Raw genomic sequence first — 19,262 nt, forward strand, 5'->3', positions numbered from 1 at the left:
ATGAACACAGGCCAGGGTTCACTTCCATGCAATACCAATTTGTACCACAGGATGGTGCAAGTGAGTCAAGTAAGCATTTAAAAAGATTTGCCTACATTTCAATCCATTATTGTATTAGTAATTTAAAATCAGGTGGTGCCTAAAAACAAACAGCAAATGCTAAACATCAGCACACCCCTGAAAACATTTCATCACACCCACTGGTAAAACGTTGCACCCTGGTGGTCAAAATTGTAGTTGAATTTATGAATGCATAACATCTAAACACATGTATAGTACGTTTATGTGGCCTGGCCACGTACAATCACATATAATGGTAACTAAGTAACTGACAGGGCATCCTTATAACAGCAGTCTCAGTAGCTGTAGTTTGCACATACTGCAGTATGTGAGTATTGAGGGATCAGATTCAGGTCCCCAGAGTGCGGTTCCAGCTGTGTCTGGGTCAGGTTAAGTTGGGATGACTCTCTCGGGGATAAACTGTGACAAAACATGACTCACACACTCATGTGCATCTTTGTGTGTTTGTGCTTTGCTGCACCTTGCTGTCGTAATCGGAGGTGTTGACGCAGGCTCTGAGGACGTGGAGCAGCGAGTCGACCAGACCTTCACAGCACCGCAGCTGACTCCTCGCCTCTTCCCCTGCTGAGCTCAGGTTCCTGACACACACACACACACACACACACACACACACACACACACACACACACACACACACACACACACACACACACACACACAAAGGAAACACATTAATTCAGACTCAGGTGCAGTGTGTGGATTCCCCCACTGGGTGGCTTCAAACCTGCCTGGATACAGTAAAGAAGGGAGCTGATCCTCCAATAGGAACCTCCAGCTGCTGCTAATGGAAAGCTGCCATGAGAAGACTGCACAACAGCAGCAAAGAAATCCCACAATGCATTTCCATACCATCAACCTACAGCCTCACGCCAGTCTAAGTGAAGCAAAGTGCCCGAGGCTCGCGTGCACGCGCCGCTTCCCCACAGCACTTCAAAGCTGTTTGAGACACGTCGTGCAGTTTTCTGCTTCAGGGAGCACACCTGGACTGGAAGTCTCCACTCAGCAGTTTTGAAGTTTTGTGTTTGGTAAATAAATCTACAACTAAGGGAAGTATTGCATCCTTAAGACCCGACTCTTGGTGTTACCTTACAGGTACGGTTTCTCCCCTACTAACAACGGAGACACACGAGAGGTAGATAAAAGATTTAGCCACTCATGAAACAGATCACATACTGAAAAGAGTCTTAATGCATCAGGAGATTCATGTTTTACTTGCACTGTTGCTTTACATAAAATTACAGTGCTTCAGAATTTGGTGAAAAAAGTTGGATTACAATGTGATGCACTGAGTAGCTTCTTATTTCTTCAACAGCCACGTCTGGTCGTGGAAAAAGTGCTAGTGCAAGTCGTAAAGCTCAAATTATTGAGAAAGCAGCTGAAACGACTGTTTCTAAAGCCCGGAAGGAGTGAGGTGACCCTTCATGTCTGAGGACAAAATGAGGTCTCAGTGAACATTTCCACGCGCACAATTCAATTCAATTTTATTTATATAGCACCAAATCACAACAAAAGTCACCTCAAGGCGCTTAAATTAAATTAAAAAGAGAACTTGAGAGTTTGGGACTGAACAGCCCTGTAGCCTTAAAAACTAAATATCGGCGAGGCTAATCGGAAAAAAGAAAATGTCAGCCTGCTTGGGAGTAGAGGCTGGACTCTGGAAAAAGGTCATGTGGTCTGACGAGTGCAGATTTACTCTGTTCCAGAATGATGGGTGCACTGGGGTAAAAGGAGAGGCGGATAAAGTGATGCATCCGCCTACAGCACAAGCCTGTGGGGGCGGTGCTATAATTTGGAGTTGGATCGACCTCAGAAGATGAGGTCAGCTGATTACCTGAACACACCGAACGACCAGGATGTTTTTTCTTTCCATGACGGCATGGGCATGATCCAACATGTCAATCGCAGGATTCATCACACTCAAAAGAAAAGAACGGTTGGAAGTATTAATCGCTATCGCTGGACTACTTTAATGTTCAAGAAATCTTCAGCAGCAATCCAGTCGTTAAGTGATGACGCGACGAATCCTACTTCCGGGCCTAAAGTAGTCTGCGTTTAATATGGCTTTTGTGTTGTTAACATGTTTAATGTTATGTATTTTCTTCTATTTAATCTCAAAAAGCTCCTAAAACAGTCAGTGATCCCTGTTGACCTCCCTCGGCTTTTATTACCGCTAATCATTTATTTAAGCTCAGTTTTTAAAACCTTAGGATGTAACTACAGCCCAGCCCATGCAGCAGTATATGAATGACTAACCTCGTATTGTGGATGGATTATCTCAGTTGTTCTCCTGGCTGAAGTTTGGTCCTTTTACAGCATCCTGCCATGCGATTGCATTTGTTCCTGACCACCGAGAACACTCACGTTAACTTTTATCGAGTGGAAAAAAAGTTAGCTTGTTTATATTATGCTAACATAGCTGTGTCGCTAGCGGTCACGTAGCACATCATTATATACCAGCTAGCCCAACTTCAGTAACCCTACAAACGTCGCTGCTGTTTAGTTTTCTGTCTTCATTTATGCTGTAAGTGATAGCAGAGCTGTACGTTTTAATTTGTTTCCAAAACCCCGCAGTCAGGACATGCTATATTGTATTTAGATAGAAGCTAGCGAGCTAACTTCCTGCTAACTTCTAACTCCGTTAAATGTCATAAATTCCGTTTTCATGGATGCCTGGATGTTAAACTCAATTGTTACACTTGGTAGAGCAGAACGCTGATTATTGTACTGTCATGAACTTTAATATTTAACATGCCAACTGAAACCTGTAGAGTCTGAGATGTAGCACTTAAGCTCCGAGGATTGCACGGTCTGACCTTGGGGTGAATTTTCTGGGACGTCCACGCTTGGGAGGATTGGCAACTCTCTCAAATGTTCTCCATTTGTGAATAATCTTTCTCACTGTAGAACGATGGACATCTATAACCCTTCACAGACTGGTGTCTCAGACTAGCAAACTAAACTTCTGTTTTTATAGAGCCGCTCACACTTGCTGCTACATAAAACCTCAGATCTGAAGGAGGAAGTCCTTTCTTCTTCAGATGAGTGCGGCCGCTATTAATAAAGTGATTTCTAGTCTTAAGAACCACTCACGGCCCTTTACAGTAGATATTTTCATGTATGGTACATTAAACCAGCACTTTCTTCTGTGCACTTAAGCACATTTACACCTATGACCAACTATCTTTGGAGCTTGCCGAAGCACCCAAAGAGAACGAGACTCCACCCAGACTAGAGCCATGTTGATGTCAATCCCCTATTTTACTTTTAACCCCAACTGTCTGTAAATAGTCATGTGCTATGTCTTGATTTGGAAATTTAAAGCGTTTAATTCTTGCGGCTTCTCTGTAGCCCCCAGTGTGCGACTCTGCCATATGCCACTTTGATCTAATCCCAATTATTACCAGAACATCCTGAAGTGAACTAAATCATACGGGATAAAAGGAGCTTCTACTCTAAATTACATCTTTCAAATGAGTTCAAGACCTTAAAACTTTCTCTGCATGCTAACATTTGCAGGTAATAAATCTCAACCTTCATCCTGGGCTTTCAGTTTGAAGATACACTTTCTCTGGTATTTGCGTCTGTAGGCCAATATGGTCAAATGTTTCTTAAAGACTTCACGGCTGCATAAAATCTCCATTACAGAGCCCCTTATTGACGGATTATACGGCCGTGATTATGAGCTGTGGTTTTACAGAATCGTTAAGATGAAAAGTAGATGGGAAGGGGAGAAAAAGCAGCACAGACAACCAATAAATCCAAAAGTCGTCCTTGCATTTCAAAACCAGAATCAATTGAATAAGCAAACAGCGAGCCGGGTTACTCAGCAGGCTTAGGAGGCGATTATTTTCAGGGTGGAAATGAGGATGGATTTGCGTGGTTTGAGGACAGTTTCGGCTAAAGAGGTGTTTAATGTGTTGATGTGACGCGGACAAAGTTTGATGAATAACGTCATAATACCAACCATATTTCAAATTGGTTCTTTTCCTCGATTCTATCATCATTTTACGACTTAAGCTGCTTTTTGCGATGAACACACGCTGACTTATTGAGTGTTTGAGGGGGCCGTTTGATTTGTTTCTTACCTCAGGCAGCCGGTGGTGTTGCGAAGCAGCATGGAGGACTGGAACTTGACTTTGTGCTCGTCACGGTGAGAAACACTGCTCCAGCCTGAGTGGGGGATGACCACTGTGTTGGTCAGCGTGGTCAGAGCATCGCGGATGATGGTCATCTTCACCGCGTCGCACGAGGAGAGGTTCCACAGGACGCCTGCAGTGGATGCACACAGTAAAATAAGTCAAAACTATTGTTACCTGTCCATCCATCCATCGCTGTCTATCCAGGTCTAGGTTGTGGTGGCAGCAATGTAAGATCTCCAGATCTCCCTCTACCTGGCAACCTCCTCCTCCGGCTCTTTCAAGGAAATATCAAGGTGTTCTCAAACCAGCCGAAAGGTACAATCTCTCCAGCGTGTCCTGGGTCTCCTTCCAATTGGACAAACTGCCTCAGCTATGAGGCACCATCGAGGCATCCTAGTCAGATGCCAAAACCACCTCAACTGGCTCAGTTAAATGTTGTACTCAAACCTTGAGATACTGGAACTCTTCCACTTGTCAATTAATTCCCAGCCCAGAGCAGGCACTCCACTCTTTTCACACACAAACCACTCCAGTGTGAGGTGGAGGATGAAGCTAAAAGAACCACATCATCTGCAAAAAGCAGAGATAAGATCAATAATTTGAGCAAAAGATTTAAAATTTAGATTCATCACTCCATCAGAGCTGTTGCCACTGATTTTCAGTAATTTTCATACCTCGCTTGAGCCAAGAACTGCTTCTTGAAGCCTTGTAGACCTGCTCCTTCTTCTTTAACGACTGACACTGTACACCAGCTGAGATGTGCAAAGCTTTCTGTGAATAGGTCCTTGGGAATCCCCTTGTTGGTACAAAAATACTATTTTATGTCTGTCAAACTGTGTTATCTTTGAAATTTTTCACAGATTTCATAGACTAAGGAAATGGGAACAAGAGATGTTCTTTCGTGACAGGCTGCTAGTAACAAAGTGCCTCAAGATATAATTTAAAATCTTTTCTTAGTTGTCTGTTATGTGTAGATACAAGACTGGTTCATTTCAGTGTTAGGTGCCTTTTTTATGCTTGAATGATTCATTCATCGGTCGAAGTTAAGTGGCTTACAATCTGAAAATGGTCAGGTATAAGAACTGGACTGAAAACGAGTGAAAAAAAAAAAAATCAGCCAAAAGTCCAAAAAGACCTTTAGAAAGAGAACTATTGCTCAAGAGCAGGTTAAAATGACATGAAAGTTATTGCTGCTTGGAAGCAAAATGTTTTATATTGAATACAACTGCCAACCATGTCCAAGGCTTCACGTAAAAATATCCTCCATAAACGAAGTATAAAAGAGTAATAATGGGAAAAAAGCTTTGAGTTCAGTAAAAACAAGTGTTTTATTTTTAAATATGCAGCTTTGTTCCTGAATGTTATTAAGTGCAATTTGTTTTGGGGTGTGGAAGATCAAATTTAAGCAGCTACCAAAGAACAAAGTGCACCTTTAATAATCAGAGTCCCAACCCGAGCTAAAAATAGAACATTTCTGAAGCATTTCACCAGACAGAAGAGTCTCCTCTGTGGTTTGGTGAAGCGTGTCTAGCAGCTTCTTATCTGCTGCCTTCAAACAGTATGTGTGGTGTGGCTGCAGAGTCCTGTTTCCAAAGCACATTATCTTAGCATCTGTCCCGAGGACTGTGCCGAGATCTGCTCAGCGCTGTGCGCCGAGTGTTTAAGCCGCTGCCGCTCACACCTCCCACAGAACAGCCGATACACAGATTAAAACACTGCCAGGCAGTCAGACGGCACCGCAGACCGATGCTCAGCCAGCAAGGCGGCCAGTCGGCCGGCCAACCAACCGGGAAGTCAACGGACCACGCTGGCAGGCGAACACCCACACACACCAGACTTTATCGTGTCAAGCTATTATTCTGAGCCTTTTTTTGTCGATGTGGACCATAGTGTTAGCTTATTTCACCCATTCAGGAATAAAAAGGCATCTGAGTTTAGAGACTGTTAGAACCAGTCCTTATCGGAACGACAGGATTTATGAGTCGGAGAAATCAACCAGAATCTAGAAATACAGTTTAAAGATGTTCGGCTATACTCTCTTAAACCTCTGCACTTACTTTAAATGACTGTCTCTAGCAATTATGAATATTTGAATGTGAATATAAAAATTTAAAGCTTGGAAACATACAGATGATTAATGTTTTCATTAGTTAAATCCAGTTTTCTAGATTTTTCTCTGCTTTTATAAATAATTAAAGGTACCCCGTGTAGTTTCTGGGCAGTAGTAGGCATTAAGGACAAGGATAGGGTCACACACATTCCTACTGTTCCCATTTATTCTAATGTTAATACATGACACCTGCTAGTTTTATGCCTGGCCTATATTCTTATCATTTAAGGTACCGTACCTTCTAAGTAGGAAAAAAATAACCTTAACAAACAAAAGAGCTACAATTTTCTGACATGTAACCCTCAAAAATATATTTGATTGCACATTTTTATGCCCATAAACATCATTCCACAATTTAACCCCAACACCATAAATACATCTTCATTTAAATCCTTTTTTTTTTTTCCACAGTAAAATGACAAAAATCTCCCAAATCACACTGAGAAAAACACTTGAACACAGTTCGGGAATAACTTTAGCTTTAAGCATTATTTGCATTATTAAAAACCCCCCACCAATCATTACATTTAATTAACGAGATCTACAAATGATTGTTTCCTCTGTTTACTTACATTTTAAACAGTGTCACCACTTTTTCACAATTGAGGTTCAACGTAATCCCTGTGAGTTCAGGCTTCAGGTTGCTCTAAACACTCACTTTTACACAGCTTTTCTACTCTTGGCTCTGTATGACATCAGTGAGAGGGGATAACCCTAATATGGTCGTCTCAGGCAAAGAAGCCCCACCACCTGCTATACAAACCTTCTGTTTTTGATGAGAAGCAGCCAATCAGGAGAAAGTTGGGTCAAAAGGGGACAAGCTGTAAATGAGCAGATTAGGTTGGCAAGTCAAGGCTATCGGGACGTACCGGTGACCAGTTCACGGACTTCATTGTCAGTTGTTTTCCGGAAGAGGCGGAGCAGGGCAGGCACGCCACCGCAGTTCCTCAGCGTCACCTTGTTGTCGTCGGTGGCCTTGCCGTACACCAGGTTCCTCAGGGCCCCGCAGGCGCTTTTCTGAACCTCGGCCACCTTATGATCCAGGAGGTCCACCAGGTGCTGGATCCCTCCCAGGTGACAAACCTGCAGAAGAGGAGCCGTTACGCTTAATAACGTCAATTTAAACTGCAGTGCAGAGCTTGTGTCTGCCTCTTGTGGCAGTACCCCTAATCAGTTATATTTGTTTCTCTGTTTGTTGTAGTCAAGCGTCCACGGATTTCTCTATATCAATTTCAAATTTTATGTGATGGTAGATACCAATAACAGCTCGAGCTGATTTAATTTTGGTGAAAATTAGGGTCAAGGTCACACCAACTGTTAAAAATGAGAAAAAACAAAATTTTTTATGCAAGGTCTTCAAACTTCACAACAGTATACTAGGCCTTGGGTGAAAAGTACCAAGGTTCGCTAAAACATTTCAATAAACGATATGGAGTAATATATCATATGAAAGGGCCTGAGGAGAGCTGTACAACACACTTTTTATTCTCTCAATATGACACAGTATGATTTACTTTCCATCCACAGAGGACTGTCTCACCACAGACAGAAAGTCAAAAGCATTTAGCAAAAACAGGTGAAATGACTGCTGGTGACACAAAGTTAAACTTTCGGTAAATGGTCTGGTGCTTACATATCGCCTTTATACTCAACTTGACCACTCAAAGCACTTTCTAATACAAGCCTCATTCACCTAATCACACAAACATTGAAAAAGTGCTTTTATCTACACCAAAACACTTTATCAAACATTTACACAGACACTCTGATGGGTTCATCTGAGGGGCAAAGATGCACAGATAGTGGAGCGGGGAGACTGATTCAACGACCTTCATGACAGGTCGACAACTCGCTTCCCCACCTGAACCACAGCCACCCACCTTTCAGCTTCGAAGGGAGCAACTGAAGAGACTACCAATTAGAGTGAAGGATAGCATTGACTGACATATGAGGGGTGTGGCAAATATATTCAAGTGGACCATTCAGCCTGGATGGTTCATTGGTGACCAATCATCAGCTACAAAGTGATGATCAATACAGCTGGGTACCTTTCATATTTGAACCCAGTAGTGGTTTTTGATACGGGCGACACGGGCAGTTGCCGGGGGCGGCATCACGGGCATCGGCAAAAAAAAAAAAAAAAAAAAAAAAAAAATTACTCGTACTCATGCTGCCCCGACATCATGCCAGGGCATATTGGGAAAGTCGTAGGCACCGATTGGTTTTCTATCACCCATTTGCTGGGAGTAAGGGCGCCCTCCGTTTGCGAGGTGCGCCTGCTGCTTGCGGCACAGGGAGGAGAGGGCGGGGCGGCGGGGGATTCTCTGGCTGGCTGGAGCAGCATCTAATAACCAACTCGCAAAATAACACAAAATAAAAACAAACCAACAACCAGGAAAACACCAGACATCATGATACAGACTTATAATTTGCACTGATGTTTTTTCAAAATTCTATATGTGAAAAGTGAGCGCGAGAGCCCTCAGTGCACCTGCTCGCTGCTGTGCTGAAGTCAAAGTAAACTTTATGTGTGAATGTGTGTGTGAATGGGTGGATGACTGGATGTGTAAAGCACTATACAAATACAGGCCATTTACCATTTTATTGTCATCTCCGCTACATACAGTCCAGTATATAGAGAGACGAGACGACGAGGCTCCAGTTACAGCAGTACAAGTAAACAAACAATAAATATAAGAAGAGTAAGAAAATAAATATACACTTTAGGACTCGGGTAAAGGGATCAATAACAATTTAAAATTTATAATTTACAGTTTGATGATTTAAAGTCTCACACACACAACACATCGAAAGGTGAGGGGGCCTGCTGCCTCCAAGTAGAGCACATTTCATTCATAATGTTGTAAATCCAGGCCCATTATGTATTCATGATTTGAATCCTGGGAAATCCCAGAAATGCACCCTCGACAAAGTGAATCTGTGAACTAAGGTGGAGGTGTGTTAGGTTATGTTGTCGCGATCCTCGAGTTGGGGGATGGGTGTTCATACTGGAGTGCAAAATTAAAACCAATGGAAGATGGACAAGAAAAGTTCAAAGCCATCAGGTGCTCCGTTTATAAAAATGAGAAAAGAGGAGGAGGAGAAACGAGCAAAAGATACAGATAAGCAGATGTGTCATTGGATAATGGCAGGTCATCCTGAAACAATCAGAATCAGAATACTTTATTAATCCCTAAGGAAATTATGTGAGTTACAGTTTCTCCAAGAAGAAATGGTAAAAATAGTAACAGTAACAGACTAAACTCCAAACAATACATTATGTTACAGATTTCACACATTTAAGAAATAGCACTAATATATACAGATCACTCAGTTATATATATCAAGGATTAACAGAGGTGATTATAAATAAATATCAAGAAAATTGATGAGAATATTCCAGAGTAGAAAAGAGCGCGTGTTCAGCACAATATTAGTCATTGTCAATTCTTGATTTGTCCTGTTCTCATCGTGTGGAGAATTATGATGGCTGTTTGGTAGCCGTTTGCATACAATGCAGAATCTCTCTCTCTTCATGTATGTGTGTGTTTCTCTGGTGAAATTCAGTATGGCTCCAACAAGCTTTATGTTAATGTACAATCCATAATATGTTTTGTGTGTGTGTGTGTGTGTGTGTGTGTGTGTGTGTGTGTGTGTGGGGGGGGGGGGGGGGGGGGGGGGGTGCTAGGACCGCCACTGTTTGAACCAATACCAAACTGAAAGAGCAGGGACACAACTGGGGAGACAAAGGTAAATAAACATGGAGACAAGGCTAACTTCCACGGGAGACCCTGAGGACAAGACACAGAGACAAAAACAAAGACACAAAAGGAAACTAACAATATCAAACAAGAACCAGACATAACCTCAGAGACACTCGGAAGAACTAAACTTGAAACTAAGCGGTAGAAGAATCATGAGTCCATAACAAAACTTGATTTTGGACTTTGACACTTGAGCCTTTGTATGGACATATCTTTTAAAAGGTAATTAAAAAGAACAAGATCAGAAGCTCTGATCTCTTATGCTGTTTACAGATGTAGATTGGTTAACCAGTTCGGGGCAGATCAGGTGTAGAGATTTGTCTTTCTACCTAAAAAGCACATTTAAACAACTCATCTTCAATCTCTCTTTCCAGATATCACCCAGTTCTTTAAAAATTGTCTGAATGGTTGGGATAAAAAGTACTACACGCCAGAAGATAAAATATGCATATCTGATTTTGGAGGGAACCGTTACTTCAAGGTGGAAGCAAATGGAGTAGAAACACTGGTTTTCAGGCTTGTAATAAGTCACTCTTCATCAGTTTGTGCTTTCTGATCGGGTGCTGCTGGCTGAAGACAGAACGCTGAATAATCACAGAGCTTTCCCCTCCTCAGCTTCATATTAGAGAAAAGAAATTCAATCAGAAGGCAGAAATGGGAAATAAAAGCGTTTTCTGTGCCTCCTGGATGAGTTTCAGATTTATGTCTTACACACATAACGGGATAACTGTCACGGTTGCGCATTAGTTTCAGACTTTAACTGTTTGCATACGCACAAGGTCACCGTTAGTGTGGCATGCTCACAGGAGGAGAGATTAAAAACACACGTAAAAGACGGACGTATCAGTCGTTAAATGAATTCAAAGGAATCAAACAACTGTCAGGATGAATGAGCAGCAGTTTTAGATCTATTTGGTAACCATCCATGCAGTTTCTTTGGACCTGTGCAAATGTTTGAAGGTGATTTTGATGGTTACATTTAACCCGTCCGAGACTGAACCTGGATTTAACTAAACAAACACAGATGACGGTCAAACTATAGAAAGTTTTTGAAAATGAAAGAGCAATAGAAAAATAACTTTTGAAGCACATTATGACAACTTTGAGTTTTAAGATGTGTTCTTACAAACAAAAAAACCCAAAAAAAAAACATTTTAAAGACAAAAGCACTGATTTTATGTGCCGATGAGTTTCTGAAATAGTTTGGAAGGGAACCAGGACACAAAGCTGCAGACGCTTCTCTGTGCTGTGCTCAGAACTTTCTCTTGTCATCTCGAAATAAACCCCATCTCAGGAGAGCTGCATGCGCTCCCCGATTCTCTCCGACTCCGCGTTCAAACCGTCATTGAAAACATTTGTTTCTGGCTAAATGAGCAGGCTTGTGTCCAGGCTGCTCCAAAGGCTAATTAAAAGCTCATCACCAAACAAACCCAAAGGCACTAAAATGGCTCTCACGCGGAGCCGCGCCGTCCTGTTGGCGTCATTTAATGCACGGGAAGCCGAGCAAAGAAAGAGAGCGAGCGCGCGTCGGAGCGCCGGCACATTTGGCACCGACGTCACTTAAAGTTTTGTTGGAGCAGATGGCGCTTTGGCTCCAAATTTGGCAGCAGGCATCAAAAAAAAAAAAAAAAGAAAAGAAAAGAAAAGAAAAGAAAAAAGAAAAAGAGGAAGAAATAAAACAAGATTTTGATTCCTGTAAGCTGAGAATACACTCAGAGACGACACAGGCATACAAAGGGAGAAACAGGAGTCAGAGCAAAAGAGCCACTGAAGGTGGACTCAGATGGTTGAGACTAAGAGAAATCCAGAAATATCTGAAGTATCAAAAAAGACTGAAAATATCAAAACATTTTAATTTGCTTAATTTTCACGTTTATTTCTTATTTATTGTTATTTATTTATTCAGAGATCTGTGTGCCCTTTTAGGGATTTGTCTTGATTTGTGTTGATGTCTGATTGCCTGATCAAGGATGATTATCTCCTGTGGGAGATGCAGTTATCTTACATCTGATGCTCATTTCTCTGTATATACAACGCTCAAAAAATTTCATGAATGCACTGAAAACACATCGGATATGAATGGGAAAAAAAAATCATGCTGGATATCTATAGTGGTACGAGCTGGGCAATGTGTCAGGAGGGAAAGGATGCCTCATCGTTTAATGGGTGAATTTAAAGATACCTCAAAATGAAAAGATGATGTGGCAGGGTACTCTATTTTGATGAAATTTCATGGCAGCAGTTCAAGATGGTACTCAGTAGTTTGTATGCATGCCTGACCACATAGATGGTGTCCTGGGGGTTCTTCGCCCAGACCTGGAAGCAGGGCACCACTGACCTCATGGACAGTCTGAGGGGACTGAATGGACCAAAGATCAAAAGGTGTTCTTTTGGATTTAGGTCAGGTGAGTGTAACAGCCAGTTTCTTCATCCCACAGGAACTGCCTGCAAACCCTTATGTGGTATGAGGCCGGGCTTGGTCATGCACCAGGAGGAACCCAGAACCCACTGCACCAGCATAGCACTCCTGACAGTCGGTCTAAGAACTTCATCCCGATACCTAATGGCAGTCAGGGTGCCGTTGCCTAGTCTGTAGATGTCTGTAGGTCCCTCCATTAATATGCCTCCCCAGACCATCACTGACCCACCACCAAACCGGTCATGCTGAACGATGTTACAGGCAGCATAACGTTCTTCACAGGTTCTCCAGACCCTTTCACATCTGTCGCATGTGCGCCGTGTGAACTTGCTCTCATCTGTGAAAAGCACAGGTCACCAGTAGTGAACCTACCAACTCTGGCATTCTATGGTAAATGCCAATTGGGCTCCACGGTGCCAAGCAGTTAGCACAGGGCCCATAAGAGCATGTCAGACCTTCAGGCCACCCTCATGAAGTCTGTTTCTGATTGTTTGGTCAGAGACATACTCACCAGCGGCCTGCTGCAGGTCATTTTGTATCTCTGGCAGTGCTCCTGTTCCTCCTTACACAAGGGAGCAGATGCTGGTCCAGCTGATGGATTAAGGGCATTGTACGGCCCTGTAACTGCCTGTCTCCTCCATGCTCTTTAGACTGTGCTGGAAGACACAGCAAACCTGGCAATGCCATGACTCCACCAGGAAGTCGGCCTACCTGTGCAGCCTCTGTAGGGTCCAGGTATCTCCCCATGCTACAGTACCAATAGTGACCCTGATGCTGGTAAATGCAAAACTAGTGAAAAAATGAATAAACAAACAAAGAAAACCTATAAAAGATGAGAGAAAACCATTCATGTTGTGGGGAGTGTGTCATGAACCAGAATGTTCATGACACACTATCCTGTGTGCCTATCCTCTGAAGCCTGTTAGCATATTTATTGTTATACTGCTTTTCACCCACATCAGTACTTCCCTGCACAGGGAAGGAGGCGTTACAATTACTGAGATCAGCAGCAGACTGATCTGACTGAGGTTTAGAGTTTATAAATATGTGATAATGACACGACTAACATATTTTACAGCAGTGAAGCAGAAGTTCTAACTGAATGATGCAGAGAAGGGCCGTCAGGTTAGGCAGGATCCTTTCACTCTTCCACTCAAGAGAGTGTCTGTTCCTCTCTATCAGCCCGTCCCAGCAGCTGCACCATTACTTGCAAAGAAAGCAAACTGTGCACTTCATAACTGTGGGATTTTGAACAGATGTTTCCTGATCCCCCTCCCCCCCGCCCAACAACAGTGTCACCTCTGCTGTCAAGGGATGAAGACCGCTGAAAGTCAGTTTCTGATTTGACTGTTTGTCCTGTAGATGCATCTCCTCTAACCCTCCCCTTAAAAACTGCACTCTGGATAATCCAAACACTTTTTGAGACAGCTGCCTGTCACTGTCATATAGGAATGTCAGTCTTACTAAACATGCTCATTCTGCTGGCACTTCTGGGGAACACTTAGTTTTATTTTACCTCTTTTAGTTTTAGAGTGTTCTGTTTTGCTAACTTTAATAATGTCGATGTGCAGCATAAAAGGTGTGGATCACTGTGCAGAGAAAAGCACCAGTGTTCATGTTTGCAAACTGGAACCAGCTTTTACTCTATTAAATTGATGTTTTAAAATTAACGGGTGATTAGACTTGCTAGTATTTCAACGGATTAAGATATAATTCTTTCTGCACCGTATACAATGAAATCCCTTTAATCCTGTTTAAATAGCTTGTCCTGTCCCCGACTGGAACTCTTAATGGGTTCTTCCTGATGTTTTTTGGACAGGATCAACATTAATTAGGTCTCAGCACAGCTGTTTTTGAAACCTTTAGACACGGCAGCAGCGACTGAGTCATATCTGTGACGTTTGTCTGGTTATTTTTACCCAGACAGACTGCCCAGCATGTATCATCCCCTTACCTCCACCTTGACCCTGTTGTCTCCGTAGCACAGGTGCTGCAGGTAGGCGGCGGCGTTGGCTTGGACAGAGGGGAAGTGATGCTGCAGCATGTGGATGACCTCGGGCAGCTCGGGGTCACGCCAAGCAAACTCCCTGATGGGAAACAGAGAGAAAAGTCTCCATAAGGGTGGCTCACCTTCTACGCTCAGCCATTTTTGGTTTATTTGTGCTGTTTTGTAGCATCTTGGATTCATTATAACACTTCTGACATTTTTTTTAATGTTTAGCTATTTTCTATTTTCAGAGGATTTATCCTTTTGATTGCCTGATATTTAACAAGTAAATCAGCAAATAAGCAAACAAACTAGGATGACTGAGCAGAGCATTGGATGGTGCTGAAGACATTCCCACGTATATTGCAAGCATCTACTATGGGTTTTAGCAATTTTGTAAAAAATAAACACTCTTTGTCAAGTAACAGAATTTGAATAAATTGAATACCCACTCTGTGACCACCTACATCACTGTGTAAAAGTTTGAGTGATTTGTGTGTTTATATTGCTCATCATCAGCAAAAACGGGGGCCAAATTAATTCAGTGAGCTCAAACAGCCAGACTCCAAAAACAAAAAATCTACGGCCAAGAGATGAAAAAGAAGTCCTGCAGCAGATGGCGAGGCCCCAACAGAGGCCTGCAGACAACACAGAGACAGCCTAAACCCCCCCAAAATAAAGACTGTGGCAAGCTCTCTCACATTAATACACCAGTATACATGCTAATTAAACTGTATTGTACTGAGAAGAACTGGTGGTTGGAGACTTTGAGTACCTGGGGTCCTTGTGGATGCTCTCGATGGACGGGGTTCGGGTGACCACCTGGTCCACCAGTCCAGAGTGCCTGTGTGAGTAGACGGGCTCGCCGGGAACCCTGAAGGAGTCGACGTATACAGCTGCAGAGCTCAGCCCATAGCTGCTTCTTTGGTACGGCAGCGTGTTGCAATGGCTTGTGGTCCGAGGGAGAGTCCCCATTCCTAAGAAAATTAGGAAATTTAATCTGTGCTTTCTTTCATTCGCGATCAAGGATGTGTTTCTGGAGGCAGTTTACATCGTCAAAATGCCTCCAAGGTCACATAAAAGAGAAAGTAATATTCTACATTAAGTGCTTCAGCAGGCAGGGAGACGAGTCTCAGGCCAAACCTGTTTAAATCTTGACTAAACAAAACTAAAATGGCTCCTTAGATCCTCCACTATCAAACTCTACAGAGCTTTCAGCCTTAAATCATTCAGCAAAGACTTCAATTAAGAAGCTGCCGAGTACATGAAAGGTTTCAGCCTAATTAAAGTTTGACCTCGGGGAGCGATAGTAATAACAGTTCCTGTGCCTGTAAACCACGATTTCCGCCACAGATTTTAAAGGAATAATTTCTAACCAGATGTGAAACTGAGCTCCATCTCAACCTGGGGAAACAAGAAAAAATAAAAACTGGGTCGTCTGAGTAACTCTCTCATTTCAAAAAGACTGCTACCACAACCCAATACCACCACCAGCACTGCTACGGATATGATACAGATTTTCTGGGGCAGTTAGCATTTACTTCCTTTTGATTTCCAGTTAGATTTAGTGCTGAAATGTATTGATAATTCACAGTAAAACATAAATTTGATTTATTAGGACATAAAATTTGTTAATTTTATTTAAATAACCAACTGTCACATGCAGCTAGCAGAAATATTTCCTTATAAACAAGTCAAACTTCTGCTGATATGCAGTACCTGTGTTTGTCCTGTAGAGGGAGCCCTGTGGGTCGTGGGTGGGGCTGTGGTACAGGGGGCTGTGGAAGGAGCGCTCGTCGAAAACAGGCGTCATGTGGCAGTCTGGAGACAACGCCGCCCTCAGCTCTGGATCAATTTGCCCGCTGTGACCGGCGTATGAGCTGTGGAGCCCTGCAAGTAGACAATTAAGCTTTTAAATAAACGTTATTTACACCACAGTAAACATAAAAATGTTTACTGAGGTGGCCTCCTCCATACTACACTCACAGAGGATGAGGAGACATCCTAATAGTGTTACCGGCAACTTTGTTAGGTACAACTGTTCATTAATGCCAAAGTCTTCTCAGCCAATCATATGGCAGCAACTTATTTAGGCATGCAAATATGGTCAAGTCACCCTTTATGGTGAATAAAGGTGATTTAAGCAACTTTGAATGTGGTACGATGGTTGGTCTGAATATTTCAGTAACTGCTGACTTACTGGGATTTCCACCACACAACCATCTCTAAAGTTTACAACAAACAAAACATCCGGCGAGAAGCAGTTCTCTGGGAGAAAATCTCTTGTTGACGTCAGAGCTCAGAGGACGATGACCAGACTGCTTCATACTGAAGGCAACAGTAACTCAAATAACCACTCGATACAACCAAGATATGCAGAAGAGCATCTTCTACACCAGGTGTGTCCAACTCCAGTCCTCGAGAGCTACTTTCCTGCAGCTTTTAGATGCATCCCGACTCCAACACAGTTGAATCAAAGGGTTGGATTACCACTTCAGCATGCCATCAAGTTTGGCAAAGGCCCAGTAATAAGCTATTCTGTCGGAACAAGGATGCATCTAACAGCTGCAGGACAGTAGCTCTCGAGGACTGGAGTTGGACACCCCTGTTCTACAGCAACAGAAGACCGCATGGAGCACAGCAAACTGAGGATTCACACTGGCTCACCAAAACTGGATAGTAGATGATTGTAAAAATACTGCCCAGTCTGATGATTTTCAATTTCTGCTGCAACATTTGGATAGTAGCGTCACAATTTGGTGTAAAAAGCAGTAAAGCATCCTGCCTTCTATGAAGGGTTCAGGCTGCTAGTGGGGTAATTGTGTGGGGGATATTTTCTTGGCACACTTAATACAAACTGAGCATCGTTCAATCACCACAGTCTACCTGAGTGTTGTTGCTGACTCTTTATGGCCTCAGTGTACCATGTTCTGATGGTACACCTCAAGGTACTCATGTCACTTGAGCTACTTCACATGTACTGTGTGCAGAAATACTGAAAAATGTGCAAGAAAACACAATGTCTAATATCTAAGAAAGAAAAAAGAAGCCCAGAGCTGCATGACACCAGCCTATCATGGTCACACATGAAATCGCCTCATTATCTGGCTCGCATGCTTGTCATCAACTTGTGAGACCGTGCCAATCCATACTGTTCAATACTCTGTATTTTAAGTCACCAGAAACTGTTGTTGCGCCTATAAAATGCATGAAGACTCTGGTCATTCAAACCGTGCTGTAGGCTCAGACACCAGCAAGTCAAACAAGTAAAGCAGAGGGTTTTTCCATCCTCCAATCTCAGAGCAGATCAGTTCAAAGAGTGCTCCAATTATAAAGAAGCTTTAGGGCATGAGGGGGGCAGCCTCGGCGGATCAGTCCAACAGCTGAAGCACACAATTTGCACTTAAAGCTGGTGATGAAGGAGCCATTTACTTCTGCAGTTTGCCTCTCTCAATTTACATAAATGTCCTAGTGAAAGAGATGGGCGCTCTGATCTCACATGGCTGGATGTATTTCTGAAAGAAAATGAAAAAATGAAAAAAAGCCCTGTTCAATCTGGACCTCGGGGTCGTACTCGAGGGCTCTTCAATGGCCCATAAAGAGTGTGACCTTCAGGTTAGAGGATGCTAAAGCTACCAAATGTATGAAATGTGCTAGAACGACACAGAATCAGGTTTCAAGGGGTTCGCAAAGGCTTTTATCAAACATCGAGCACTGCAGCGGCTCCTAAACTGGAGATTACTACACTATTAATAATATAAAGACGACTGTGTCCTGTGTATAATTTATTACAGCTAAACTGTCAATGTCAAGGCTGGTTTGCATTGTTATAACTAGAAACCAAAATAGAATCTGAATAATTCCGTCCTCAACCCGCTTATCTGGTGAATAATGTAACAATTTCTCTGAAACCGGATTTATCTTTTTATCCATTAAGGTTTAAGCTAGTAAACTGGTGTCAGCGGTTTACAGCCGTTTCTGTCAGTTACTCAGACTACTTTTCGATATCCCAACCATTTAAGCACTCTGAGACACACTTTCACACACTAATCTAAAACCTTTAAAGTCTCCAGTCCCGTGGAAACTTGATTCAGCAGCTTGTGAAGCCTTCTTCAGCTGCCACATCTTAAAGTAATGTAGTAACAGCTCAAGGATGTTTTTTTTTCTTTTTTTAGCCATCTTGTTGCAGATTTGCCGCTAGGCCTGGGATAACTGGGATTCATTCACTAATATTTTAGTAGAAGTGTTCTTATCTTTCACAAAAAAATACATCTGTACCCAAAATTACCATCAGATTAATTAAACGTGCACACCTACCTATTTTATTCTTACCACAGCTGTATATGTGTGAATCAGACTGAATCTGAACCCACAGGCTTGTGCATCCTGCATACCACCATGCTCTCATCTCTCTAATTTAGGACAAATACATCCAATTCCAGGAGAAGCAGAGAAAATGGTGACGATGTTGCAAGGGAGAAGTCTGCACTGGCAACGCAAGAATAACGCAGAAGTCATTTTGAATAAATAAAATGAGACATGAGATGATGTGAGGTAAGGAATATTGGAGTATCTTTAAATGAAAAGCCTGCAGCTTTACATTTAGTGTTTTGTTGTCTTTACATGCATTTAGCACAAAATTTCTAATTCACTAAAATTTCAGCCATCTATCGACAACTTAATTACCATTTCAAACAATCTTTTACGTTGAGCTTTTAAAATCATTTATCCAATCATTTTAAACAATTTTATACATTTTTAT

General features: G+C 42.4%; 1 protein-coding gene across 1 annotated transcript in view; it reads right to left on the reverse strand.

Moving 5' to 3' along the window:
* LOC146642084 (plakophilin-4-like) overlaps nucleotides 1-19,262 on the reverse strand; it is a 79,524-nt gene that overhangs the window by 11,017 nt on the left and 49,245 nt on the right. Inside the window, exons 7-12 of the mRNA XM_085399753.1 lie at nucleotides 16,220-16,390; nucleotides 15,276-15,477; nucleotides 14,468-14,600; nucleotides 7,200-7,413; nucleotides 4,167-4,350; nucleotides 542-659 (exon numbers count right to left, since the gene is read on the reverse strand). Of these exons, the coding sequence (XP_085255879.1) occupies nucleotides 542-659; nucleotides 4,167-4,350; nucleotides 7,200-7,413; nucleotides 14,468-14,600; nucleotides 15,276-15,477; nucleotides 16,220-16,390 (1,022 nt within the window). The remainder of the gene's footprint in view (nucleotides 1-541; nucleotides 660-4,166; nucleotides 4,351-7,199; nucleotides 7,414-14,467; nucleotides 14,601-15,275; nucleotides 15,478-16,219; nucleotides 16,391-19,262) is intronic.

This window comes from Rhamphochromis longiceps, linkage group LG23 (assembly GCF_057381845.1).
Source record: "Rhamphochromis longiceps isolate RC_006_pf linkage group LG23, R_longiceps_female_GT1.1, whole genome shotgun sequence".
NCBI classification, from domain to species: domain Eukaryota; kingdom Metazoa; phylum Chordata; class Actinopteri; order Cichliformes; family Cichlidae; genus Rhamphochromis; species Rhamphochromis longiceps.